The sequence below is a fragment of the Camelus ferus genome, chromosome 12 (genome assembly GCF_009834535.1).
Source record: "Camelus ferus isolate YT-003-E chromosome 12, BCGSAC_Cfer_1.0, whole genome shotgun sequence".
NCBI lineage: Eukaryota > Metazoa > Chordata > Mammalia > Artiodactyla > Camelidae > Camelus > Camelus ferus.
The window spans coordinates 39,627,927-39,639,976 of NC_045707.1; the positions used below are offsets into that span (position 1 = coordinate 39,627,927).

Sequence of the window (12,050 nt, forward strand, 5' to 3'; positions counted from 1 at the left end):
TTACATGATTGGGACAATAATACAAATACAAGTAATAAGATGATTTACTTAACTGTTCCAATTGTCTTCTTGCCAATGCTAAGAGCCTACGGTTACTTATATTTCCTTCTAGAGTTTATGATTTTATTCTTCTGGACTTTTTTATTCTTCAGTATCATCTCTGGAACTTATTCAGATGTATGAGGTGCAGAAAGATCCAACTTAATATGTTCACCCAAAGAGTTAGCCGATGGCCCCAGTAATGCTTCTTGCGTCCACTGTCTGAAAGCAGTGTTTCATATACTACATTCTCACGTGTACAGCAGAACAGAGCAGCATTTATGCCACTCTGCTATGCTGCTTACCTGAGGCCTGAGATGTGCACAAATGACCAACACAGAGACTGTTTCAGAAATCAAGGCTCCCAGGCTGTCTTCTACCCTCACCTACTCCGGGGGTTACAGATTTATCTCCTATCTGGCTTGAGACCCAACTCTTCTAGCTAGACAGACACACACATTCTTACCAGCAACTGGAAATAATATTGTGACGTTTTTGGGTTCTTGGGAAGCTCCTGGAAACAAAGACAGGGAAGGTTCACTTAATGCCTGGGAATTATACACAAGAACAATGCAGGGTTACCGCATGAAGATGTCTCTAAGATCTAGAGTATCTACCATGATTTCAGCTGGAAATCTGGGCTAATTTCAAGCCCCATTTATAGGCTTAAAACTGATGTTCAGAATGACTACAGGGACATACTGTGAGTTCCAAAACCTTGCTGGAGTCACCATCTGATTTACCACAGAAAGGTTCAGCCATTTCCAGAAGCACCTGAGCTTTAAGAGAATTTTTAGTAGTTCAAATATTAAAAAAAAAAATCAATTATCAGTTACAAGTTTATGGTAGATTTAGTTTCTCTAGTAACAAGAGTATTTGATCAGCCAGTATGCTCTAAGTTCTTCTTTAAACCAAATAACACAATGTTCACTTTCTAATAGGAGAAATCAACAAGTATCACGATGCCTCATCCTCTACGTCCAGTACAGATTCTCATGGGCAGTCATGCAAACACACACTCCAACAACAATCCACATCATGATAATGCCTCCGAGTTTCTGTGTGCTCTGTGCCTGAGACACATCATCTCATTTAAACCTTATAACAACCTGCTGGGGTTGGTACCATTATTATTTTCTTTTACAGGCTGGAAAACTGATGCACCAAGAGGTGATGTAATCTGCCCAAAGTCACATTACTAATTGGCACACCTGAATTCAAACCCCGATGTTTCTGACTCTAGAACTGTTGATTGGAATCACTGCGTTCCAGGTCAAGTGAATTCCCATGGGTAGATAACATTTCTTTTCGTTGCTGATTTATATGAAAGCAGTCTTTCGCATTTTTCTAGAGTTCTGTGCATAAGAGAACTCTTGCACATTCCTTAGCTTCCTGGATTCTGCACAGGGAGGAAAGTGGAGTTTACTTTACTGAAAAATGCCTCGCGTTACCTGATGAATGTTGCCACGGCAGGTAAACCCATCCCCGACGTAGTTGGGTTTGCAAGTACACGTCCTTTCGCCTTGTCCAGTGTGACTGCAGACAGCAAATTCACTACAGCCGCCGTTTTTCTGGTAAAATTCCCAAGGAGTGGGGGGGTAGGAGTCAGACCAGTTCGTTTCCAGCTCTGCCAATGTTCACAAAGCAATTCTGTACTGAAGTTTACTTTTGGTCTCACTCTCTGCTTGGCTGGTTTGCATTATTTGCCCTTCCCCAATTCCTTACAATTGTAAGGGCCATCTGACTCACTCAGCCTTACACGGGCATACCTCATTTCACTGCGCTGTGCAGATATTGTGTTTTTTTATAAATTGGAAGTTTGTGGCAACCCTGCATTGTCCGATGATGGTTAGCAATTTTTTTTTAGCAATAAAGTATTTTTTAAATTAAGGTATATATGTTTTTAAGACATTATGTTATTGTACACTTAATAGACCACAATATAGTGTAAACATAACTTTTATATGCACTGGGAAACCAAAAAATTCTTGTGACTTGTTTTACTGCGATACTCGCTTTATTTCAATGGTCTGGAACCAAACCTACAATATCTCCAAGGTATGCCCGTATCCTGAGATGGCAGGTCCATCCCAGAAGATCTCCAGCCCCATACAGATCAGCCCAGAGCTGCCAAATGGGGAATGTCTTGGCACCTGGGAGTTAGCTAGTAAGGCACCAATCTCGTTGGACATTTCCCAGCTTTAGGCTAAACTCTAATCCCAACATAGCAAAGGCAACAGTCATCATCTAGAAGGCAGTCAGTATAAAGCAGAACTTTGTTACCATCTGCAGAAAGTTTATAAACTGTGGGAGATGGAGCAGAGCCCTAAAATATAAACAAAGCAAAGTATAGTTCAAAGCCAACACCCACCAGAACACCGAGAAGGGCTCTGTAGCCTAAGCCAAGTTCCTGAGTGGGGAAAGGATATAAAGCTCAGGAAAAAGGAATCCAGTGGGGTTGAGCAGAGAAGGAGGTCAGCAGTCTTAAAGGCCAGTTGTACAGTCTCCCCTCCTTCCCAGCCCCAACTCCAAAAGTATTGATGGAACATGGTATTTCGGCCCAGGAGAGACTTACTGCACCAGATTCCTGCCTCAAGCTGACGCAGCTCAGTTAGCTGTGCAAAAAAGCTGAGTCCTGCACAACCATTAACCATCTCCTAGGGGCCCTGGATGTTGCAGCTAAATACCCTAGATTTTACTGTCTCGATGCCCAGCCTGCTCTAAGACCATCAGGATGAATCCCCTCTGTCCCACCGTCCAGTTCATCTCAGTCAAAGCGGGGGTTCAGGCGGCCAGGGTTCCCTCCCACTGCTCGGACTCTCCCCAGCATGTTGCTCTATACACTTTTGATCTGACCTCATATCCCACCCTTCCTGCCCTCACAGGCCCTACCTTGTGCCTTCTGAGACTCACAGGTAGCAAACTCCCACTGTCTCCTCCTGTCCCCAGAAAGCCCTCTTTGCCTCTTACTTAAGAGGTGCCCATCTGCTGCAAACTGCTGCTCCCCTACGCCCCTCAAGCGAAGCTCTTCCTCCCTTACCCTGCACTTCGTGGCTGGGGCTGGGATAGCATCTTTCTTACTGCACATCGTCCCTTCCAACCACTTCTATTCCCTCGTCTTCTACAAATGCCAGCTCCCTCAGAGCACGTGGAATCTATACGCTCCCATTCCTCTTCCTCTGTCTGCGCAGTGCGCCTGGATCACTGGCTTTCTCTCCATGCCTGTTGTCATCCTTGGTGGCACCAACATCTCTGTCTCTGACGTCTTCTGCACCTGCCCCTATTCCCTGCCAACCTACCCCTGCTCTATCCCTGTCATCACCTCCTTACCCATCCTTGACTTGGTTCCACATTAAAGTGGACTGCTCCTGAAAGCTCTATTTCAAGCCTCCTGCTCTCTCTGACCACCAATTTCTATCCTTTCCACTCACCTTTTATAACACTGTGGCTCCAATCTCCTTTGACCTGCAGGGACCTCCCCTCCCTCTGGGCCACCTCCTCCTTTCTCACCCACAGTCCTGCTCACCTCCTTGCCCTCTGTCTCAGCACAGCCCAGACAGCGGGCAGCACACTGCAAACCCCACCTCGCTCCTTTCTCCCCTCAGCCCACCTGGGCTAGACTCTGCAGCCCCTGGGCTCACCCTGACCGGCGGAGCATTGCTGGAGAAATTCATGATTGTGTGCTGTCTGGACCCCTTCAAAGTTCTGCACACAAACATCAACGCTTCTCTACTCTTCCAGGACATTTCATTTCTCTCTGGAGAAGATGCTTCCCACCTTCACCTCTCTCCTCAGCTCTCCACCACAGCTCCCTGCCCTGTAGCTTCTTCCTCGTTCTTCCTACACAGACATGTCACACGGGATACATTCCCCTGAGAAACCTGGGAGACAACACGGGGGATGGTAGGGACCTCACTTGAAGAGGAAGGGCTTTACTTCTGGGGTGTCTGTGTCGTCTTTGTACTCACAGCAGGAGGCTCGGGGCGGGCAGTGACATGAACAAGGAAGGAAGGTGTGTGGACACGGCCTCTGCTGGGGACCAGTGCCTTGTGGGAGGAACCAGCACCACAAGAAGTGGTCAAGGGCCCAGCCTCTGAGTCAGACAGATGTGGGCCACACCGTGTGCTTGAGCTGTGGTCTTGGTCAGGGACCTGAACTCCTCCTGGTCTGTGGTAGGTAGAATTGTGCCCACCCAGCCCCTAAAGGTCCAAGTCATAAGCCCTGGTATCTGTGAATGTCACCTTGTTTAGAGAAAGAGTCTTTGCTGATGCAATTAAGGATCTCAAGATGAGATCATCCTAGGCTAACCTGGGGGAACTTAGGTTGGTAAATGTACTCACTAGAAGAGAAGACAGACACAGAGGTGAGGGCCACCTGAAGGCAGAGACTGGAGTTTCTCCAACATTGCAACTGGGATGTGAGGGAGAAGTGGCCCAGAAGCAGCTCTGCCAGAGGCCACCTCAACACCCCACACGCTAGACGCGGTGAAGGGAGCACTCACAGTTAAGCAGACGTCGATGAGTGTGCAGACCTTCCCGTCTCCAGTGTATTTCAATAAACAGTTACAGACGGCCTGTCCAGGAGGAGAGGAAAATGAGTCATTTCACAGATACATTCTGCTGGCTCTCCTGCTGGAATTCTACAATGGTAACTCTGTAACTCATGTTAGAAGGTCCTCTATTTGGTATTGGTAATACCTGCTCTAGAACTGAGAATCGTTATCTTATTTTAGCACATTAGGCCCGCTTTACACTCGCACTGGGTTCACCTACACACCCCACATTTGCTGCCAAGGGACTTAATTTTATTTTTTAACTTGGTCACCTTATTTGGTCCCTTGCCTTCTTGTGCACCCACCTCTTTTCTCTCTTTGGTTGGTAAAGGTCCAGGTGCAAGGAAGCTAAGCCATGGTCCACTCCCACTCCGCCTGTGCTCAGCCCAGAGGCCCCAGTGCTCTGAGAAGCTAGGAGGCGGCTTTGGAGCTGAATCAGCCATGAAAACAATCAAAAAACCCACTGTTTGGCTGAGAAAGTGAGTGGGGGGGCTTCACGTTGAAGGAGGGAACACTGTCTGGAAGAAGCTGGGGACTGTCTAGTTCACCCCTGCATCACATGCACTCTACTCAGGACCACCTGGGCGTGAGGATGAGCAGGGCTGAAACCCAGCTATGCTCTAGTCACCAAGCCAGGTGCCCAGATAAGGGGCACCTGCTCCTGATGTGTCCACCCAAGGGGCGGTTTTTCTAACCCACACCAAAGCCCCCTACACAGAAGCCGTGGCTCTGCTCTGATGTCTACCTGTAAGAACCTGAGCTTGTGGGCAGGGCAGGGTCAGCCAGGGCCAAGCGACAGGTTTCCACTTCCTCTCCCTTCGTTATGGGTCCAGATATCTGCTCAACCCTTTACCAAGTCGCCCACAGGACACCCACTAGCTGTCCTTTCTGGGTTAAGGTCCTGTCTCAGAGATTGACTCCAACCCACTGCCTTCCAAATCTAGAGGCTCTGAGCACCAGAAAGCTTACAGGTTTCCCCCACTGCATATGCACTTTGCAGTAAGGACTCTCCTGAACCCCCAAATCTGTATAAGTTAGCCCAACATCAACTGTTCTGGTTTTCCCCATGACTGTGTCTGTAAACACATAGAGACAATTATTTCAAAACACATTTTTTTGGGGGGGGGGGAGCACTCCTTAGGTACTTGCTGTCCAGAGACCTGGCACTGAGGTCTCCGAATGGCTCAACAAAGTCAACAGAACATTCACTGGGAGCTTTACATCATCACCCAGTTTCTGATGTTTGTAATTTCCTGCTTGTTCACAACATGACAGAGAGTGAGGGAGGCAAAGCCTGGGTCCCTGAGCCTCCAGCTTCCCCACCTGAGTCTTTTCACCCCTCGAGCTCTCCCTCCCTTGTGCTGAAGCCCTCACGTGTCTCCCACCTCCCCAGACATGCTCCCCAGGGAGGCGCTGCAAGGGCCACAGTTAGGGTGAGGCGGGAAGCCCCATAAAAAAACCGGCAGGGCCCCCAAGCAGAGCCACTACTCTCCTGCCCGCACCATCCGGTTCCCTGGCCCAGAGGCTCTATCTCACTTTTCCCCTCTGAAACAGCTTGCTTACCCCTAAAATTCTATTGGCTCCCTGAGCTCACTTCTGATTGGTTATTTCCTTCACTCCTGATTGGTTATTACTCTCACTTCGGATTGGTCCACTTCCCTAACTTATGATTGGTCCATTTGTAGTACTGTATTTGCATGGAGCTCACTCCTGATTAGTTATTTCTCTCACTCCTGATTGGTCTATTTCTACAAAGCTTGTTCCTGATTGGTCAACTTGTTATACTTTATTTGCATATGATGTTGCAAAGTGTAAAACTGGCAGCCTATAAAGGCCTGTGTAGACCTACAGACAGAGTCCAGAGCTTGGAGTGTTAACTCCTTTGGGCCTGCTGGAGTAATAAACCTGAGTTCTCCAACTATCCGAGTGCTGCTTGGTCTTCTCACCTGGATCCAGGTTGCTGTCACAACTGAGCTGTAACACGTTTTTCCACAACAAGGGAATATATGACAGCAGCTTAAAAAACATTATCTGCTGCTGTGCTGCACACATTTCAGAGCCTCAAGCCAAAGAAAAATTGTAAGATTCTGGGCATCAGAAAGCTGAAAGGAACGAGATATTGCTGGAGGCCTCGGGGCTTCTAGAACCATGTGGTATTTGCAGATGCCCACTTCTCCTCACTCTAGGGAAGTCCCTTCTCCTAAGAACCTTTTGTCCCGCACCCCCATCTACCCCCTGCCTCCCCTTCCTGCCATTTCTCTTCATTCCCAAAGAATAGCCTCTAGGGGAATTCTTCCATAATTTCCTCTAATGTATTGATTTCATGCTGGTGTTCCCTAGAGGTCTGTTCTCAGCTCCTCTCCCTCAGGCCTGGGTCTAAACACCCAGGAATTTGCTCTTAGGAAAGCTGAGGTCCCCGGGGAGGCAGAGCTCACCTGGTTGGGTCCCGTCTGCGTGCACTCTGCGTACTTGTGACAACCACCATTGTTCTCCAAACATGGGTTGATCTCTTTAAAACAAAAAGCCAACACGTGGCATGAGAACCAAACCTCATTTTCAAATAAAGACATCTTGAGGGACCAGCCAGGATGGCTAACTGACCGAGGGGAGCAGATGTCAGGTGTGATTCAGTTTTCTGACAACTCTGAAGCAGAAATAACCTGACAGGTGGGTACCAGATATGGTTTCTCAAAATCGACTCATCTGGGACAAGACTGTGTCAGCAGAAGCATGTCTGCGGGCTTGACTCTGTCCCTCTACTGAATGAAAATACGTTTTTGCAGTTAAGGACTTGAATAGAATTTTGGAGTCCAATCCAACATGCTATGAATGAAGATATGTAGGAATTAAAAAAAAAGCATTTGTAACATCACAATGTAATTGGTTCAGAGAAGATTCATCAGTAGATACTAAATTTAAGAGGATATTTTGATGAGGAGCAGGATGTTGGCTTGCTATTAAAGTGCCTCCTGGCTGACTCTTTATTAGTAGCTAAAAGGAAAAAAGTAACTGTACAGTGGAGAAATCAGACAGCACCTTGACCAATGGTCAAACTTCACACTACACACGGAGGCACCTGGAAATCCCGAGCCTCCAGTGTGACAGCCTGGGAAGGGTGCAGTATCATTCATGTGACTTGGAATGCAAAATCTGGGTGTAATCATGAAAAAAAAAACATCAGACAAACTCAGAATGAAGGACATGCTATCAAAAAAAATTGGGGCGAAGAATATGAAAATGAAAATATGTATGTATATTCATGATTGAGACACTGTGCTGTGCACCAGAAACTGACACATCGCAACTGACTGTGCTTCAATAAAAACAAATTGGGGTGTGGACTATACTATTCTAAGACATCAGCATCATAAAGGACAAAATAAGGCTGAGGAACCACCCCAGATTTAGGGAAACTAAAGAGGCATGGCATCTAAATGCAACAGCCAGCCCCAAACTGGATCCTGCACTGGAGGAAAAACTGTCAAAAAAGGACATTATTGGGTCAACTGACAAAATTAGAATGCAAATGGTAATTAGATAAAACTATTATACCAATAATAAATTTCCTGAAGTTGATAACTGTGCTGTGGTTATGTAAGAATCTATCCTTATTCTCAAATACACTCAAGTACTTAAGGATAAAGGGAATGTGAGATACACACACACACACACACATACACACACATATATATGTATGGCTTACTCCCAAATAGTTAGGAAAAATGTGTGTATATATACATATTAAAGACAGAAAATGATAAAAGCAAATGAGGCAAAAAGTTAACAGTAAGGGAATCTGGGTGAAGAGCAAGTGGTCTTTTTTTGTACTATTCTTGCACATCTGTGTAAATTTTTTTTCACAACCAGAAAGTTATAATTCAGATAACTTACTATGGCATATCTTTACATTAGAACAGTATATAGCCATTAAAATCATGATCTGGAAGTACACGTTTTTAGGTAGAGTTGTTCTTTTATGTTGCTAAGCACAGTAAACACTACGCAGCATGAGATACAATTTTTTGTTTAAAAAAAATACGTATGTATATATAGCAAAATGAGATAAAACAATAGGTGAGTGGTATTTCCAGAACCCCCCTCCCCAGTATATATGTATTCTGTAATTTTTCTAGTGAAAATGTGCTACTTGTATAAAAGAAGAACTAAATAAATACTTAGAAGTTCAGTCACCACCGTAATTAATTGGAAAAAGTTTCCCCTTTCTTTCCTTTCAAAGTGATTTTTGGATATCACACACCATCACACATCACATTTCCACACCTTCCAACCTTCGCACCCAGACAATGATCCCAGCAGTGACATGTCCTAATAATAAGCGCCCAAGTATTAGGATCATTTAACAGGGCTCCTACTCTTAAATCACGGCTCTTGACGGGTGAGGGATGGTCCTTACCTCGGCACACGATGCCATCGCCGGCATAGCCTGCCTTGCACACACACACCCGTCTTCCTGGGGTGGTTCTTTTACAGACAGCCTTGGCAGAGCAGCCTCCATTGCTGATCTCACAGGCATTGATCGCTACAGAAGAGAGAGATGATTCAGAGCACAGGATGGGGGAAGAGGGGGAAAAATTGATGCATTTTTACTTGAATCATTGAGAAATGGAAGATATTTCAAAATGGCAGGGATTGGATTAAATATGGACAATTCAAAAGAATGCAAAGCACCAGATGTCTCCATTGGTGAATTATACCAAATACTTAACGAAGAATAAATACCAAAATTTCACTAACTCTTCTAACAAGTGGAAGAGAAGGGAAGATTTCCCAGTTTATTCTGAGACCAATATTATCCTGATACCAAAACCAGACAAAGCCATTACAAGCAAACTACAGACTAATATCCTTTATGGATATAGATGCAAAATGCTCAAGAAAATACTTGCAAATCAAACTAAGCAATATATAAATAGGATTATACACCATAACCAAGTGGGATTTATCAGGAACACAAGGTGATTTAATATCCCCAAATCATTAATGTAATATAGTAAATCAACAGAATTAGAGACAAAAACATAATCATCTCTATAGAGGGAGCAAAAGCATTTGACAAAGTTCAAGACCATTAATCATAAGAACACTCAACAGACTAGGAGTAGAAGGGAACTTCCTTCACCTGATAAAGGACATTTGTGAAAAATCCACAGCTAAAATCATACTTAATGGTGAAAGACCAAATGCTTTCTCCCAGGATCAAGAATAAGACAAGGATGCCTGCTCTTGCCACTTCTGTTCTACACTGCACTAAAGGTTCTGGCCAGGGCAATTAGGCAAGAAAGAGATAAAAGGCATCCAGGTTGAAAAAGAAGTAAAACAATTTCTATTTGCAGACGATATGATCTTGCCATGGAAAATCCTGAGGAATCCACTAAAAACAATTAGAACTAATACACAAGTTCAACAAGGTTGCAAGATTTAGGATCAACAGACAAAAATCAATTGTATTTCTATACAGCAGCAACAAGCAAACTGAAAATGAAATTAAGAAAACAATTCCCAGTGCAATAGCATCAAAAAGAATAAAATGCTGTGGAATACATTTAACAAAGTATAAAACTTACAATCTGGAAACTACAAACGTTGAAAGAAATAAAAGCTGACCCAAACAATGGAAAGACCAGCAGCTGCCCTGCTACATCCAGTTTCGTATCAACTGTTGGCAGCAGCTGCCCATGCAGCCTGCAGGAGCACAGATCTCTCAACAGCTCACGCTACACTTCTCCCAGCAAATTCCTTCTTCACTTGCCTGTGCAGACTGTCCCGTTCCCTTGGAACCCTGCTGCGCATTTACATGAGGTTGTGCCATCCGGATTGAGAAGGCAGCTGCAATGATAAAGGGCAGGTGGTGTTTGTACAAAAATGCACCCCACCCCACCATGGGGCTCACAATACCCCATCATCCCCAGCATCCCAGCTCCTGCCCCTGGGACGCACTCACAGGTCTCACTGAAGGCTTAGGAGGAGAATCTATACCTAGCACAGCCCCGCCAAGGGCAGCTAAAGCTGCAGTCATCGATCAGGCAAAATGCAGAGCGTGTGTTTGTAGGTGGGCACCTGCCCAAGTGTAAGGACAGTAGTTACCCATCTTTAGAGAGCTTCCTATGTGCTCTGAGCTGTGCTTCACACATTCCTTCATGTAACCCACACAATACCCCATAGCCCTAACAAGTAGGTATTATCATTATTCCCATTTTACAGATGAAGCAGCCAAGGCTTAGAGGCATTAAATACTTGACTCAAGGTCATGCAGTCTATGGACATAACAGAGGCTGATCTGAATTCAGGTCTAACTCCAGCTGCTGGGCTCATAATTAATTAGTCCACTAAGCCTCTCTGGGAGTCAGGAGTACGCAGTTGAAGTATAAAGAAATAAGGCTAGGCTGTGAATCACGAGTAAGGTTTGATAAAATTAAGGCCCACTGGGCTCCCTGTGCTTCTGTGAGAGAGTCCTTCTGGCTTGAGCTTGAGTAACAATTGGTACTTGGCCAACATGCCAGGCAATTCAGGTGGCAACTTGCTCAAAAGCCTGGATCTAGCAAGCTGACAGTGGCCTTATTATTCATTTCGTACTTAAATATACCATAAATCCTCAGAAATGGTCTCAGGAAACAACTCCCTTAAGGACAGGGCCTGAGTGGACACTCAGGAAAAAATCCCCTTTGCATCACCCCCAAAGGGGGCCCAGAAGGTACCTACTTGGCGCTGGTGTGGCAGGTCCCCTTGCAGTCGTCTTTTGTGATCTCTGAGAAAGAGAACCAGGTAGTGTGTCAGCCCTCCTTTACTAAACCCCACTAGAGAGCTTTCTTTTAGTACTTGGTGCTAGAAAAAGATTTACTTCCTCAGAAGGTCATGCATCATGTGAACTATGTAAAACTATGTATGTGACCACGTCAACCTTTTTTAACCTGGGCTTCCAGGAAGCTCAGAACCAAATGTGTAGGTCAAATGTCCGATGGAGTGTCCTCTGTGTACCAGGACCCATGCTAGGTGGTGAGGATGCACCACCCATTCTCGGGCTTGATTTTCTATTTTATTTATACTTTCTATGTTCTTTTTCCTTTCTAGTCTGTCATCATTTTGTTATGAAGTGATACAAATAAGCAAACACCTAATTATAATATGAAAAAAATTTTTTTACATGTGCAGAAATAGCTCAGAGCCTGGCATACAGCAAGTATTCACTACCTATCTGCTGAATTAATTCCTAAGTTTCCTGGAGCAGCATTAGGTTCTTGCTCTTGGATGCCCAGCTAATGGATACTTCCTGGCAGGGAAGGATCCAGAAAGAAATAGTTAAGAGATGAGGAAAAAGCACCCTTTGGACAGGTTGCTCAGGCTAAGAGCTTTTGAAAAAGAAATATTAGGTCTGGCCAAGTTGCAGAGCAAGTCCAAAAACAGAGACCTGGCTGCAAAAGTGGTCTGTTTTGTGTCAGAG

The 12,050-nt window shown here is 45.0% G+C and overlaps 1 protein-coding gene across 1 annotated transcript in view; it reads right to left on the minus strand.

The window, feature by feature from the left end:
• The window catches only part of STAB2 (stabilin 2), a 134,188-nt gene that overhangs the window by 31,427 nt on the left and 90,711 nt on the right, over positions 1 to 12,050 (minus strand). Inside the window, 7 exon segments of the mRNA XM_032493456.1 lie at positions 506 to 553; positions 1,491 to 1,610; positions 4,541 to 4,612; positions 7,027 to 7,100; positions 9,006 to 9,131; positions 10,362 to 10,438; positions 11,312 to 11,357. Of these exon segments, the coding sequence (XP_032349347.1) occupies positions 506 to 553; positions 1,491 to 1,610; positions 4,541 to 4,612; positions 7,027 to 7,100; positions 9,006 to 9,131; positions 10,362 to 10,438; positions 11,312 to 11,357 (563 nt within the window).